Raw genomic sequence first — 17740 nt, 5'->3', positions numbered from 1 at the left:
TCCCTTCCATCCTCCATTTGTATAGCATGAATTGCTGTGGCAGCCAATACAATTCATGTTATGCTAATGAGTGAGGAGGGAGTGACAGCACACTCTCTGCTCCCCGCTGTTGCATGAGGAATCTGGTAAGTTATAAAATTTAGAATAAGATAGAGATTTTTATGAAAAAGTCCTGATTAGTAAAATACTTTTTTTTGGCATTTGGGACATGTAGAAGACATGAAGGTTGGCATACCTGTTAACGATTATTATTATAATTATTAATACAATTGTACATGTCCAGTAATACTGTCACCATTTCTCAGTGTATGCATATACAAAAGGAATGTAAATGAAAGAAGGGATGTCCTCTTTTTACAAAGTATTTTCCTTTAACATCAGCTATATATTAAAGGGAAAATATACCCCACTATTTGACATGAGTTAGGCGTATCTACACAATGTGCATACATTCGATATTCAATAAATCCCATATACATTTAGGGATTTGGATGAATCTGAGCCTTTGTCAACAGGATTCAGCCAAGTTTAAGAACCTGACAAAGTCCCCAAAATCACAACTTTTGATCACAAGAACAAGGAAATCGCTAATATTTTTCTATGTGCAACTTACCCTTATTTGCATATTCAAATGGTCCGAATACTTCATAAAATGTTTGTGATTTGGTCCAATTCCAGATAAAATTAGGCTAGAAAAGTAGGCTAGAAATGTTATACATTATGTTTTGGGTTTTTGTACCAGCCTAAGGCAACCACAACCCTTTAGTAGGGAAGATCTGTGTCTCAAAAGATGCCCCAGAAGTTCCCCATCTTCTTTTCTGTTGATTCACTGCACATGCTACTGTCACTTACTGAAGTTAGGGACCAACTCATAATATACTGTATAAACAGAATAGAAATGTCGCAATATATGACTGATTAGTAAGTAATTACTAATAATTAATGACTGATATTATTAATAATATATTACAGAGAAATCTATTTTTTTGCTTGTAAATATGCAGCAACTCCTAAGTTTATCAACAGCTGCTCAGAGCCCACTGAACATGTGAGTGTCACAAACACTTTCCAAGATGATGACCCTCTGTGACAAGTTTGAAGTCCTGGATCATTGCTGCTATTGAAATGCTGAAACTTTTGGCTGGTACGAGAGCTCAGTACGTAAAATATAGCATTTTCAACCATATTCATTTTTAGGGTTTCGTTTTCCTTTAAATTGTCAGCATAAGAAGTCTTGTGAAATAACTCTTTGGTGTTTACATGGTTTCCATTAATCAGTGGAATCCGCTATATTTGTGTAAAATAATACATTTGTATTTCTATTTGGACATTCAGACACTGTTTATGCACCTTTTCTACAATGAACTGATGTCAAAAAGAGCGTATACTTTCTCTTTAAGTAAAAGGAAGACTTGCCATATTATAAAGAGTGTCTTTGAATGACATATTTGAAAGGAACTATGCATACCAGTGTCTATGATAAAATCAATATGTAATATTATGCCCATACTATAGATCCCAATGAAATTTTATAGAAACTTAATACAATATTATTATAGATTATTAAAAAAAAGCAAATAAAAGTAAAGTGGGACATGATTGGCAATGATACATAAATGTATTCTGAGTAATTAAGTAATCGGCTAAATACATACAAAAAAATACTGGTTATTTTTATTATTTTTGTCAAAAGCAGCATCAACATTGATGCACATTGAAAAAAAAACCTGACACAAACATGGGTTGTCTTCAGTGTTGCTGCTACTGTGTTGGGAAGAGAAATAGTAAAAGACAATGGATTTACAGAAGGATCTGTTTTATTGCTCTTTTCCATGGGGGAACCTTTTTGAATGACAAAATCAATGTATGCAGGAATGTGCAATGTTCATCTCTGGTGTTACACATCGGCTGCACAAAAGTAAGAATAAGGCAGATAGCTGTGTGACCCTTGTGCCAGGGAATTTGATAATGGGGCTATTGTTCATCAGCTGTCAGTAAGCTCCTACACATTTCTGAGTTGGAGTTGTGAAAAGGAAAATCTCTCCCCCAGAGTGTAGCTTTACGTCCTTTTCGTACTGTGTATGTCATGCTCTTCTCTGGAAGTGATTCTGACACGATGTAGGTCTCTCTGAAGGGCAAAAACAAACTCACTTAAAAGGACAGCAATATTGTTCCATCCATGTGGAAATATTACAGAAAGTTTTTCCATAAAAAACTGGAAAAATTTTTTGCTACCAATAAAGCCACAAGCTGTTATTTTAGCTGTCCCCCCCTGAAAATATTAATCTACATTAAAAGTTACCTATAGGCCATGTTGATTGTTTTTCGCTGATAGTTCTGCTTTTGTAAGTAATTGTTACTTGAAGTTAAAACCTCACTGTTTTGCCAACCTGACTGTCCCTTCTCAGCCTGTCAGTTAGAGTTTCTAATGCTAACGGACTCCTGCTGCACAAATATGGCAGCCAGGGGCGCTCAGCCAATGACGCGAGTTGAGGCACTCGCCTCAGGCGGCAGCGCCCCCCTGGTTTCCAAAAATGCCGCTCCTGGTAACTAAGAGCCGAATTTCTGCACTAGCGACGTGGACCCCCCGACCCAAAAACAAAGGCCGCCTCGGGCGGCAAATTAGGCAGGATCGCCCCTGATGGCAGCCCCCTCATACAGGAACATGGGGATAAGAAAGGGAATGTAAAAGCATCAGGCAAATACTTTTATGGCATTTCTAAATAGCATTCAAAGACAATGTTATGATAATAAAAAAGGTTATTTTCGGATGTCAGTATCTCTTTAACGTAAACATTTTCTGGTTCCTAGTCCTCTGTCTCTGGGTATAACTTAAGGTTAATGTGCTGAGATACATGGTATAATCTGACAGCAAATTGTTTCCTTGAATGATGAAGATGCAATCCTAGAGACTGTATAATAAAGTGAGCTTGTTGGTGCTGTTAAACTATTTAAGTGTGGGTGGTTGCATTCTCTGTAAATATTCCCACAGGATTCAGAGCAATAAGGCCATAAAATGTTATATACGCCGGACTACTACTAAAAGGCATTGAGGTTGTGACATCGTTAGAATAAAGGATTCCCTGTTATATGGGCTGCGCGGGAAATAAACTACTTTTTGGGATTTGACCTTATCCCAAACGAAGAATGTAAGTGTTAGCAGAGGGATAATGCTTCAGTTATTTGAAAAGGCAGCAGGAATTGTACTAATGTAATGTGTTACCCACTAAGGGAAAACTGTATTAGAACTAGTCAGAAGGGCTAAATTGCTTCTTTGATTAAGTATTAAGACTGCTGTAAGTGGCCATACACACACACACACACACACATATATATATATATATTTTGGTGAGGTCACTACTAGGATACCCAGTAAAGTCAAGGACGAAGCTTATATATCTCCCAGGTTCCTAACAGAGTGGTTCCGGGACTGCTAGTTCAGCCCGGTTGTTTTGAGTTGTCCTGAGGCATCTCAGGTGGATAATTAAAATGGCAGCTCAAGCCAGAGTGTTGAGCTTCAGTCTGAGGGAAAAGACACAGGGAAGCTGTTTGTGTCAGCACAGAGAGAGAGAGATATTTGAATCACTACAAGGTTGGAACTTTTATTGTACTTCCTTTTCATTTGTTTGGGGAGACAAGCGGTAGGCCTACTCCTGGTTAGTTAGGAAAACTAACCTGTATTAGTTAGAAGCCCATTAAGTGGCAAGGAATTTATTTTGAACTGTTTATCTTGTTTTGCTGGAAGTGAAAATAAACTGCCAGAAAGAGACTACCCTCTTATGAGTTGTGATTGTGCCGTGGGTTACTCAAGCCCTTAAAAAAAAAATATATATATATAAAATATATATATATATATATATATATATATATATATATATATATATATATATACAGTCCAAATGCTGGTGCACTCAAAACAAACGTTAATGCCTAGGTGCTGGTTATAGCAAAACATGTATAACGAAAAAAGAACCGCACTCACAGGGCTTTATGAAGGTGCAAAATCAAAAATTGATGTTTATTTCGACGTTTCGGCTATTCACTTAAGCCGTCATCAGGAAGCCTGTTATTTTAGCTGTCCCCCCCTGAAAATATTAATCTACATTAAAAGTTACCTATAGGCCATGTTGATTGTTTTTCGCTGATAGTTCTGCTTTTGTAAGTAATTGTTACTTGAAGTTAAAACCTCACTGTTTTGCCAACCTGACTGTCCCTTCTCAGCCTGTCAGTTAGAGTTTCTAATGCTAACGGACTCCTGCTGCACAAATATGGCAGCCAGGGGCGCTCAGCCAATGACGCGAGTTGAGGCACTCGCCTCAGGCGGCAGCGCCCCCCTGGTTTCCAAAAATGCCGCTCCTGGTAACTAAGAGCCGAATTTCTGCACTAGCGACGTGGACCCCCCGACCCAAAAACAAAGGCCGCCTCGGGCGGCAAATTAGGCAGGATCGCCCCTGATGGCAGCCCCCTCATACAGGAACATGGGGATAAGAAAGGGAATGTAAAAGCATCAGGCAAATACTTTTATGGCATTTCTAAATAGCATTCAAAGACAATGTTATGATAATAAAAAAGGTTATTTTCGGATGTCAGTATCTCTTTAACGTAAACATTTTCTGGTTCCTAGTCCTCTGTCTCTGGGTATAACTTAAGGTTAATGTGCTGAGATACATGGTATAATCTGACAGCAAATTGTTTCCTTGAATGATGAAGATGCAATCCTAGAGACTGTATAATAAAGTGAGCTTGTTGGTGCTGTTAAACTATTTAAGTGTGGGTGGTTGCATTCTCTGTAAATATTCCCACAGGATTCAGAGCAATAAGGCCATAAAATGTTATATACGCCGGACTACTACTAAAAGGCATTGAGGTTGTGACATCGTTAGAATAAAGGATTCCCTGTTATATGGGCTGCGCGGGAAATAAACTACTTTTTGGGATTTGACCTTATCCCAAACGAAGAATGTAAGTGTTAGCAGAGGGATAATGCTTCAGTTATTTGAAAAGGCAGCAGGAATTGTACTAATGTAATGTGTTACCCACTAAGGGAAAACTGTATTAGAACTAGTCAGAAGGGCTAAATTGCTTCTTTGATTAAGTATTAAGACTGCTGTAAGTGGCCATACACACACACACACACACACATATATATATATATATTTTGGTGAGGTCACTACTAGGATACCCAGTAAAGTCAAGGACGAAGCTTATATATCTCCCAGGTTCCTAACAGAGTGGTTCCGGGACTGCTAGTTCAGCCCGGTTGTTTTGAGTTGTCCTGAGGCATCTCAGGTGGATAATTAAAATGGCAGCTCAAGCCAGAGTGTTGAGCTTCAGTCTGAGGGAAAAGACACAGGGAAGCTGTTTGTGTCAGCACAGAGAGAGAGAGATATTTGAATCACTACAAGGTTGGAACTTTTATTGTACTTCCTTTTCATTTGTTTGGGGAGACAAGCGGTAGGCCTACTCCTGGTTAGTTAGGAAAACTAACCTGTATTAGTTAGAAGCCCATTAAGTGGCAAGGAATTTATTTTGAACTGTTTATCTTGTTTTGCTGGAAGTGAAAATAAACTGCCAGAAAGAGACTACCCTCTTATGAGTTGTGATTGTGCCGTGGGTTACTCAAGCCCTTAAAAAAAAATATATATATATAAAATATATATATATATATATATATATATATATATATATATATATATATATATATATATACAGTCCAAATGCTGGTGCACTCAAAACAAACGTTAATGCCTAGGTGCTGGTTATAGCAAAACATGTATAACGAAAAAAGAACCGCACTCACAGGGCTTTATGAAGGTGCAAAATCAAAAATTGATGTTTATTTCGACGTTTCGGCTATTCACTTAAGCCGTCATCAGGAAGCCTGATGACGGCTTAAGTGAATAGCCGAAACGTCGAAATAAACATCAATTTTTGATTTTGCACCTTCATAAAGCCCTGTGAGTGCGGTTCTTTTTTCGTTATATATATATATATATATATATATATATATATATATATATATATATATATATATATATATATATATATATATATATATATATATTAAAATACTATGCACACAGTACAATAGATCCTAGTATCCTGCTGACCTCCCAGCATCAACTGTTCAATTGTACCATAAAATCTACAAACCATGGCTAATTCTATTTGACTTGCTCATGTTAGCCTAGTCATAAGTAGGGAAGAATTGAAATGCATATTGAGTGAGTGAGTATATGCAAAACTGAACATTCATTACCAGAGAAAAATAGTTAATGTTAATCCTTTCATCATTTGCAAGCATACAGAAAGCAAGATAATCTGTTTCAATTGTTTTATCCATTACCTGTAAGGTGTGTGGTTCTGACGTAGCTCAAGGCACATGAGCATAGGGAAAGCTGAAAATTTCATAACGGAGTCAAAGTCAACTGCAGTCTCTGCATCAACCTGAGCCTTGATATCAGCTTGGAAAAAAGAGGTATCCAACTCTGTTGTAAATTCAAAGACAAGGGAAGCCCTGGGAATAAAAAGCAGCAAACCTTAAAAGTCTTCTTTACTGGCATTATATCATACAATATGGCTTACAAAGGGAAGGTGCCATCATAAAATAAATGGGGCATTTATTGAACATTGTAGTGTCCCCCTCCCCCTTAGCCTACCTTAAGTTAGGATATTATAATACACTGGGAGCAGCAGGCCCAGATTTGTGGAAAGGCCACCTAGGCTCGGGCCTAGGGCGGCAGGATTTTAGGGGGGCAGCATGCTGCCCAACCACACCCACATTGGTTCAAAAACACTCGGAATGCGCTGGAGATACAATCATTTTCTAAATTTCCTATGCGCCAATCCACATTGATGATAAAATTTGCATGAATAAAGGGGAGGGGACAGGGGCAACGAACGGCAGTTGGCCTAGGGGCGCCCACTATGTAAATCCGGCCCTGGGAAACTGAAGTGAATTGTTTCCTATCAATTCCTGAATATTCAGAATCCTTTTTGCATATCTAGTACCATACCTCCCAACTGTTCCGTTTTGAGTGGGACAGTCCCGCTTTTGACAGCTCAACCCGCAGTCCTGCATTTATACTGAAATGTCCTGACTTTATCTTTTATCTCCTGCACTGAACAGCCAGAAAAAGATACAAAGTTTCTAACTTAATTGGCTTTTGGCAAGGAGCCCAAAATAGATACTTAAAATACTTTTGTAACAGTTTTAGATAAGAAGGTCTCTTGGGGAAACTGATTTACAGCTTAAAGGTAAATTCACCTTCATTAGCAAAACTGTAGTAACACATAAAAACCACAAACTTTAATAACCTGGACATGGTAATTAGGAGTGTGGCCATAAAAATGGGCATGGTCAAAAATATGTCGCTGTGCTCATGCACGGCATATCTTTTAATCCCTCTTTGTTTCAAAAATGTTGGGAGGTATGTAGTACTGAAAATATATTAACAGCTTCTGTAGGAGAACATCCTTTTATGTTTTATTGGGAAATATTAAAATTTGTAGTATTGTAATGGTACTGATAGCTACTAGATTTAATCAGTCAAAATGAAGTGCTTTTTAAAATGAACTTTTACAGCAGATCACGGTTTCATTGACAGCACTCCCTGACTAATGAGAATACCATCGCCCCCTTGTGGTGACCAAAAATGGCATAACCTGAAATACTGTATATCCTGAAGGATAACAGTAAATCCATAACTATGCTTTGCATTGTAAATTACAATAGGCATTCCACCTATTGCTCTCCTATTTAATATTGTCATTTAACCTAGCTTTTTGTTTCCATAAAGGAAGAAAAGATTTAGATTTCAGGCTTTAGTAGAAAATACTCTGGTAGAGGCAAGTACAAGTATTTGTTAACTAAACCATGAAGTGACATTGGAATGGTCTTTGCCCTACAATTCTGACCTTGAATTACTAGACATTAGTAGCAGTTTATATCATACTTTGTGTTGATGTTTGTTTTGGATTCCTGTTCCCAGATGCTGACATCAATGTTTGCTGAGACCTCTAAGCCAAGCCCACCCTGATATTCGACAATGGCCTGCAGCCCAGACTGCATTGGCAACCTCTGAAAAGTAGAGAATTGAATCATTTAGTTGGGGAATTCAACCCCTTTTAAACAGGCTGTTATATTAGTATTTGTGCTATAAAGCTCATATGTTGAAACAAGGTTAATAACATTTTTGTGGGAGCAGAATTAATTATCTGGACACGAGCTGCCTTGTTATACATTTACAAATAAACTGCTTTTATTCCTCAAAATCACTTCAATTTAATATGATCTTGCACTAAACCACCCAGTACTTAAGAACTCATGTTCACAAAAGATTGATGTTCTTAACAATATTTTCAGAACATAATGTTGCTTTGTGATACAGATAAGGAGTCTATTACCAAGAATGCCTGAAACTTGTGATTTTTCAGATATGGGTTTTTCCATAATGTGGAGGACCATACTTTAAGGGGCAAATTCACTAAACGTCAAAGCGCCTAACGCTAGTGTGAATACACCAGCGTAGCGCATTTTCGTTAATTTGCCGATTCACTAACGGACGCTGGCGTAAATTCGCTAGTGTTACTTCGCACCCTTACGCCTGGCGAATTTGCGCAACGGACGTAACTACGCAAAGTCACTAACGTGCAAATTATTCTGAACGCTACCTTTTACCCCAGACTTCCTTCGCCACCTCAGACCAGGCGAAGTGCAATAGAGTAGATTGGGATTGCTTCAAAAAAAAGTAAAACATTTTTCTAAGTCCCAAAAAACGCTGGCGTTTTTTCATTTTTTATGGGTGATAGGCTGAAAAAGATCTAAATTTTTTTTGGGGCTACCCTCCTTCCCCCCTACATTTCCTAACTCATGGCAACTTAACTATACAGTGGGCACATGTGTAGGGCAAAATAAAAATTTTATTTGCTCTTTTGAAGGTTTTCCAGGCCGTATGCAAATTAAGCATCGCTAGCATAACTTCACTTTGCTTGGCGAATTAACGCCAGCACAACTTTGCAACCTTACGCTTCCCCTGAGGGCAACTTCGGATTTTAGTGAATTTGCATAGCGCTGGCGAAAATACGCCTGGCGAAGTGTGGCGAAGTGCAGCGAAGCGGACGCTGGTGCAACAACGGATCTTGTGAATGTCCCACTAAGTCAGTGGTTTCCCAAAGGGTTAGCCCCACTGAGTGGGACCTGGAACACTTTTAAGGGTGCTCATACTAAATACTCCTGTAAATCCAGCCTGATGGCCAAAGAAATGATATTTGGTATCTTAATATTCTTACAACATGGCTAAATAACTGATAAACCAATGTTTTCATATATCTGTAACCTTATTATAAGCTAGAGGATACCCTCAAGAAGGGCATTCCTTTAACTGAAAGAGGGTATAAAGGAGAAGGAAAGGCAATTTACACTTTGGTGCGCCAAAAGCTAAGCACCCTGGGCCTGTGCTCCTATCAGCAGAAAACTGCACCGGCTTGGGGTTCTTCCAGTGAGCACCATGGAGCGATCCTCTTCCTGCTTCTTCGGTCTTCTCACGATTGTGCATGCTCAGTAGATTAAAAAGCCCAACTTTAACCAAAAAGCTGTTTATTTCATTCTACTTTGCATGCGCTGCTCCGGGAAATTTGGAAACTGAAGAAGCAGGAAGGGGATCACTCCGAAGTTTTCTGCTAAGACCATCGGCCCAGGGTGTTAGGTAAGTAAAAATAATCACTTGGGGGTGCCTGATTTTTGGCACCCCAATTGTAAATTGCCTTTCCTTTTCCATTAAGCTGAAAAAGTCTGCAACCACTGCCTTAAGGCATAAAATAATATACTTAGGATGGTTTTGTAAGCAACATATATGTATTCTCATTTAGATAGTATTCAAGGAATTGTTTAGGGTAAAAATAAATACTGGGTTTATTTCAATATAGTTCAATATAGAGCAAAAATGTAATGCAGAAATGCTGGAGTGACTGGATATCTAACATAATAGCCAGAACACTACCTGTTTTGCATCTCTCTTGGTGTCTTCTGATTGGTTACCAGTCAGTAACCAATCAGTGACTTGAGGGAGGGCACATGGGTTATAACTGTTTGCTTTTGAATCCGTGCTTCATGCTAAGGATCAATTGCAAACTCACTAAACAGTTATGTCCCATGTGGCCCCCTTTCAATTATGATTAACTAAGATTTAGAGAACTGAAAGCAGGAAAATATGTTCTATTCTGTTATGGTAGACATCCAGTCACTCCAGCATTTATAGATTATATTTTTGGTTACCTTTATTAGAAACATATTTTTATTCTGCACAGCCAATTTATTTACCTATTTTTTATTTTACACTGAACTGTTCCTTTACATAGAATGCACTCTATTATTTTAGAGAGAAAAAACAAATCTTTTAGAAATTGAAAATTGTGTGCTTCAGTAAATGAGATTTTCTTAATACAGGTATGGGACCTGTTAACCAGAATGTTCAGGACCTTGGGTTTTCTGACTAAGGGATCTTTCCATGATTTGAATCTTCAACTCTCGCTAAAAATCATTTAACCATTAAATAAGCCCAATAATATTGATTTGTCTCCAGTAAGGATTAATTATATCTTAGCTGGAATCAAGTACAAGGCACTGTTTATTATAGAGAAAAAGGAAACATTTACAAATCAGAATTATTTGTCTATGGGAGATGGCTGCCATGTAATTCAGAGCTTTCTGGATAACAGGTTTTCAGATAAAGGATCCCATGCCTGTACCGGGCTTCTCGATCCCATATCAGTACTTGATCAGTATATCAGACTTATGACATATATAGATGGGGAAATTTACTAACATAGATGCTGAACTGTACCGGTCCAGTTGCCTATAGCAATTCAAAGAAATTTGATTTCTGTTTGCAACTTAAAAGTAGTTTTATTGCTGGGACAAGTTGCTTTGACAAATGTAGTGTGAAATGCTTCAGTAAGGGTCAGAAGCTGATCTATACAGTCCAATTCACATATACAGTGTCGGACTGGCCCACTGGGATACCAGGAAAACTCCTGGTGGGCCCAGGTGTCAGGGGGCCCTTGAGCTGCTAAAGATTTGGCCTATTTCATGGCAATTTCCTATTTCTTTGAGAACAAAGAGGTTAAGTATAAGGAATAATAGATGTAAAGTATGTATGTAAAGAATAGAGACTAGGAGAATAGAGGTTTAGTGACGAGAAAAATAATAATAGTACTGAGAGTGGGCGCCTGATCTATGGTTCTTTGGTGGCCCCCTGCTCTAAGGTTTTAGGGTGGGCCCCTGGTGTCCCAGTCCGACACTGTACAAATAAGACTAATTTAATACATAAGTAGAGATAACATTTGGATGAAAAATTCTCTGTTAAACAGGACTAATGAACTGAAACCTTACATTTACAACACAGAAAAGGTGGAGATGGCCTTACCTGGAGATAGTCAATAAGCAGAACATTTCCTTTGACCACACTCATTGGCTCTCCGCTGCTTGAAAATACTTTGGACACCAAATCCATATAACCTTGGAAAAAAACTACTGGTCGTAGTTGCACATCAAACAACACAGCTGACATCCCAACTGTTGCATCCTTGTCTTCATCATTATCTTCGGCTCCATCCCCAATTAGAGACTCAAGGCCTTCAGCTTCGAGTGAAACCTTTAAATAGATGGCACATAAATGCAAGCATGACAACAAATTATTTTCATTTACTAGAGTCGGCGAATGTAAGTAGTTAAAATGCAGGATGCAGGAATTGAATTTTTCAAGCCCCTAGTTCAGATACTGGCACTCACATAAAAAGGTGAATCAAGCCTGGGTGGAGTCCACCAAGTGTAGTAGTAAACATAAGGTCAGAAATGATCCGCACTAACAAGACTTTTGATGGATAAATTGAAGGTTGATTTTTGGAGGCTGACACAACAGCCTTTCTCAAAGTAAAAACATTGTGTGACTACACTATATATAAACAAGTGGTGGTGTCTAAGATTTCCCACTACCATTTGCTTATATGGTGTGTATTCTAAGTATGTTATTGCTTTGAAAAAGTCTGTGGTGTAACTTGTGAATGAAAAAGAGCCAGCATTATAATAGTGGTAACATCTTATAAGATTTTGGGATGCCTCAAATTCAATAATAGAGCACTGTGCTATTTATTTCCAGTTAGCAGTAATGAAGCAATTGATATATTTTAAATTGGGTACCAAATTCTTATTACTATCACTAAAACCCTGTGATTATTATTTTGAAGAAAACACAGCCTGGGAAAGAAGCAGTTTAGAATGGACATTATTGTATGTTGTTTTGAACTGTGCCTTGTATTTAAAATAGTTACATATAAAAAAAACATACCTGCATTGCCTTGAGATGGTTGTTGTGGCCAAATAATGTAATATCTGAAATGCTCTGCTTCAGTAACCCGGATTCAGTGAACAAAAGATCTAGTCCATAGGTGGATGACACATCTTTTGTAGCTAAAATACCAATGAAACTTAAATTGCTGTTTCAGAAATTTAAAGAAGCAAATTAACATTTTCATCATGTGGCACTGCCATGAATATACAGTATATATAAATCAGAGGAAGACAAGTGCAACCACTCCTACAATTCTTACTGTTTTACTCTCAGACCACATTAACTAAATACCACATGAACTATTACAAATAATGAAGTATCTGCAAAAAGTTTGTATATTCTACTTGTGTCTGCATGGAATTTCTTCTTGGTACTTAATTTTCCTTCCATGCTACAAAAACTATTTAATTTTCTAATTTCTAATTTTTTTTCTAATCAAAATAAACCACATTTTACAAAACTTTAATAAAATGTATTCAAATATCTGAATATCAAAAAACTCAATCAATTGAATTTGTATTCTAGTCATCATTTTCAATGCATCTACAAACTTTTCAAAAAACTTTTTTTAAAAAAAAACTCAATCTCAAACTGAAAACAAAAATGCTAACATTTTGTCTAGGACATCACTCCTCCCACTTCACAAATGTTTCCCCTCACTGCCAGTCCCTACACTAGCTGCCTCTCATGCACAGGATTCAATTAAAGATTCTTGTTTTCACCAACAAAATATTCACCAGTGCCACGCCAAAATACACCCCCAGATGTAACGTTCGGTCTGCACATGACCTCCTTCATTGCAAGTGCAAAACTACATGTAATTAAATACAATTCACACTTGATCCTTGCAAGAAGCACACTGAGCTGGATTTAAAGCAAACTGTGCATTGATGCAAGGGAGTTCAGAAGCAAAGCCTTGTTAAATCTTGAACAATGAAATGATTGTCTATTTCACAACCAAATTGAGTGGGGGGCATTTTGTACCTGTAAATGCCATCTCCCACCAAAACCTCTCTTTGAAGTTATTCTGGTAGCACTTTCCCTGTATTTCTTCATCATATTACTGCATTCAACATGAAGGTTCTCTAACAAATGCCACTCAATTCTAACAACTATGCAATAGCTTGAAGAGAGGCCTAACAATAAGGAGAGAAGGCCTTATTCCAGACAAGAGTTGGATGGAGAATCTGATGGTGATATAGCAGGGTGAGTTTAGAGTTGTATCATATTTTTGCTGTCATTTAATCAGTATGTATTTATATAACTCTGGGAACCAGCAGAAGTTGCTCCTTCACAGCTCTGCAGCCACCTTTTTGCTGGAAGTATATATATTTCTCTGTTATTAGCCTGTGTATATCCTAGTTTTAGAACCTAGACACCTACACTATGTACCAACATGGTACAAAACAAAACGCCCTAAAGTACTTTCCCATTGAATAGTATTGTTAAAGCAATCCCCATTTTCCATTACCTGTTAATGGTCCAGAAAAGAATGTGGATCTCCCTGATTGTGCTAATTTGTTGTAATTATACAGATATTTGTCTTTCAGCAGTGTCTTCTCTGTATTGCTATAAAAGAAATTAAAAGAAAAATGATGATGGTGCATATTATTAGGAATACAAAAAAGAGGATCTAAACTTTTTTAGAATTCCCCACTGCGCACTTTTGCAATTTACTTTTTTATTTTTAAGTGCCCCTGAAATACTACCATTATCAGGCTTGGCTTAAAGAAATTTTTGAAGACCAATATTGTCAATAACCCTAACTGTTTATGCACTTTCTATACTCAGGAATATTCAGGTTACTGAATCCCCCATAAATGGACAGATAATCTGCTGACTCTGTCCAACAGGTGGCCATACATGGACAGATTTTAGCTGCTGATTCAGTCTGAGGGGTTGATTTACTTATGAGTGATGTTAGAGAACTCCACAGTCCGCAGAGTGAAATACCGCCTCTCTCCATTCATTTCTATGGGATTTTTTAAAGGCGTGTTTATCAAATGGTGAACTTTCACTATCACCCTTTGATAAATACGCCTTTAAAAGTCCCATAGAAGTGAATGGAGAGAGACGGTATTTCACTCGGCGGACTGTGGTGTTCTCTAACTTCACTCTTTGATAAATCTACCACTAAGTCTTCAGCTTATCTGCATGTGTATGGGGCACTCCAATGGGCCTACTCAATGAATATCTGGATGAAAATTGCTCTTCCCAGCAATATTCATGTTCTGCTTTCACATCATTTTAAAATAATGGATAGTTTTTGATTGCTGGAGAAGGAGCTGCTTACTCCAGTCCAGAGCAGGATTCTAAGTCCCTGTCTCAGTTCTGTTACCAATCTTATGTAGATACACTATCAGAAAAAGTGATTTTCCTTAAGCAAATTATCGACTACATTGGTTCTATTCTTAATATGGTTGACAGAGCTCAAGGGCTTCACAAACACAGTAAAAACACAGAACCTAGTATTAGCATACACACACAATTTACCATGATTTATTTTTTATTTGTTGTCCACTCTGTATTTTAGAAAGCAGTAACTTAGAAGCCTCAGTATTCATATTTTCTAGAACCAATATCATATTGATGAGGTCCATCTGCGAATGGTCCATTACCAACAATATCTCTGCTGCAATCAGTCGACTTGCCTTATCATACTCTTGGTAAGTTTGATGTAAAATCCTTTTTAAAGTGCTCTTCACCTCCTACAATAACAATTAAAATTCTTTCAGTTTTGGGAAGTGAAAAATCTTAAGAACCACAGTGAAACATGACTAGTGTTTAGCGCCAGTACATTGTGATTATTAAAATACTTTTTGTTAAAATACATTTTCTTTTTGAAGGGTAGAGTAGTGATGTGCGGCCCGAAAGTGTTATTATAGATGAAGTACATTCACTGGTTTCAGACTGAAGAAAAAGTACAATTTCAAGAATATATACATCTTATGTGGTCAATGAAGCAGTGGCCCTATTTATATAACATTTTAAACCAGCCCTCTAAAAGCCAAGCATATGTTAGATTGCAAATTCAGAACACATGGTAAAATATGCCTTCACAGACTATATTTTGTAAAAGTATTATACAGTATGTTATTATACTGAATTCAAATATATTGCATTGTAGCAGATATAATTACAGAATGTAAAAGCAAGGAGACTTCTTAGTAAACTAATATCACATCACATAGTGAAAGGCCAAAATTATTCTGATAATCCGAAAAAGTTTTCAGGCGTCAAATCTGAAAAATCATAATTTGGAGTTTTTCATGATTTTAGTGAGTTTTTTCCCCCCACCAGATTTTTTCGAGTTAATATATTGATAAATAAGGTAAAAATGTGGATGGGCATTTGGTCAAAGTGGTTTTACTAAAATAATGAGAAAGTGCATTTTGATTTCATGACTAAAACCTCTCGCTTAAAAGCAAAATTCAGGTGTGGTTTGTTTCTAAACATCCCTAATAGTAAGATAACCTCACAAAACCATATATTTTTTTGAAACTACGTGTGCATATTCAGAAAAATTCTAAGTGTACTGTATGTATTTTTACTATAAAGTACTTAACCACAAATCTTTGCTAAAGTGAGTATTTTTGGAAAACTTATAAAGCTCAACTTTACAGGACTTTATCTCCCATGGGTTTTTGGGTAGAAAGAAAAAAACATCATAAATAGCAATGCCATAATGACTTTCAAGGTTGTCATTTTGGCCACTGTAAACCTGTTCAACTATGTTTTTTAATTACTTTACAGAAAATTAATCCAGAAATTATTTATATTATTTATATGGAAAGATATTTGAGAAATGAAAATAGGAAAATATGGCACAGGCCTTCTTAACAGTTATGATACCAGATAATAGCTCAAACTCTGTATCATGTGCCTACAAATTTTCATGGCTGATACTTCATTCTCTGTAAACAGATCAAAAAAAGTACTGGATCTATGTATGCTGCACATTCAAGACATGCTTACTTGCCACCAATTGGTTCAATCAGAATAAGAATCAATTCTGTGAACATGTAACAATCTCAAACCTACCGGCCAAAACAGAACAACCTATAGAAGTTGTAGATACGCCATCCTCAATATATTTTACCTTTGTAGATATTATTTCTGTTGGGAAGCTTTGTAAAGCAGCTAATGCTTTCCTGGACACAGCTCCGCCATTTTCTTGTGTATACTGAAGTAAAAGTGGTATGGTTTCTGGAAGCTGGGCATTTTTCAAAGCTACAAGATAAATGTTTATCTCCGATTCCTCCTCTGCCTCATGCAAACCTTCTACAAGTGTGGCTTTTGCAATTTCAACATCCTGGAATGAATGGACATAACATTTATGAAAGATTATTATAAAGGGCATCAATACTTTTGAGTTGATTTATACAGAGACACAGAAGACTGTCACGACTACATGTGCTTTAGGTAGCATATTTGCCATTATTTACTAGAATAAAGCAGATAACAGTATTTTGTCTGCCACTGTTTTTGCCTTGATTAACCCAAACTGTTATCCACATGCTATAGAAAATGTCCATTTTTAAAAGGTAAATGACACCATTAAGGTGACGTGTTTGACCTTCTATCCAACAGAATAACTCTGTTAAATAAAATAAAAAAAATCAAAGGGAGAACTCCAGGGCTAATAATAGAAAAAGTAAAATATAGGTGTCTCACCTGACATGTCCAAGTTGATCACAAACTAGTTGTAAGGACCAGTGGCAAATAATGGGGAACTGACAAGACAGGCAAGACTTTTATGACAAAACAAATATAAAAGGCAAGGCGGGCAACTACACAAGCCTGGGAAAGCTAAAATAAAATAGAGTTGTTATTTTGCCCTATACATGTGCCCATTGTATAGTTTAGGTGCCATATGTTAGGAAATCTAAGGGGGAAGGAAGGTGCCCCCCAAAAAAAATTATGATTTTTTTCAGCCTATCACCCTTAAAAAAGGAAAAGATGCCAGCGGTTTTTGGGACTTAGAAAAAATTTCAACTATTTTCGCCAGCGTTAGTCACTTCGCCCTTTAGTGAATATGCCCCATAGTATTTCGGGGATAGAAAATGAAGATGCAGCTAAACTGCACCAAATTGCCAGAACTAATTAAACACATATTTTTCCTTTAAACACTTGTAAAAAATGGTTGGTCCAAGGTCACTAGGTTCACATTTTACACATTTATGTATACTAATAAAGCATACCTTTAATTCACAAAGCTTCATCTTGCACATTTTGCCAACGATAGCGCCGCTGATTACAATACCAGTCTCCATAATCACTGGGTCAGAAACTTTACCCTTTAGTTTCTCCTAGAAACATAGGGGAAAAAAATGAAATAGAAAACAATAACATTCAATTTTAAAGGAAAAATGCTTGTATTAGCTGTTTGG

At 37.1% G+C, this 17740-nt stretch overlaps 1 protein-coding gene across 1 annotated transcript in view; it reads right to left on the bottom strand.

Moving 5' to 3' along the window:
- Positions 1-1799: 1799 nt before the first annotated feature.
- mttp.2.S (microsomal triglyceride transfer protein, gene 2 S homeolog) overlaps positions 1800-17740 on the bottom strand; it is a 40754-nt gene continuing 24813 nt past the window's right edge. Inside the window, exons 10-18 of the mRNA XM_018239482.2 lie at positions 17552-17659; positions 16450-16662; positions 14844-15058; positions 13822-13919; positions 12348-12469; positions 11427-11654; positions 7956-8080; positions 6347-6517; positions 1800-2128 (exon numbers count right to left, since the gene is read on the bottom strand). Of these exons, the coding sequence (XP_018094971.1) occupies positions 1975-2128; positions 6347-6517; positions 7956-8080; positions 11427-11654; positions 12348-12469; positions 13822-13919; positions 14844-15058; positions 16450-16662; positions 17552-17659 (1434 nt within the window). The 3' untranslated portion in view covers positions 1800-1974. The remainder of the gene's footprint in view (positions 2129-6346; positions 6518-7955; positions 8081-11426; positions 11655-12347; positions 12470-13821; positions 13920-14843; positions 15059-16449; positions 16663-17551; positions 17660-17740) is intronic.

This window comes from Xenopus laevis, chromosome 7S (assembly GCF_017654675.1).
Source record: "Xenopus laevis strain J_2021 chromosome 7S, Xenopus_laevis_v10.1, whole genome shotgun sequence".
NCBI lineage: Eukaryota > Metazoa > Chordata > Amphibia > Anura > Pipidae > Xenopus > Xenopus laevis.
The sequence above is the reverse complement of the archived record's forward strand: the minus strand, read 5'-3'. Positions and strand labels throughout refer to the sequence as shown.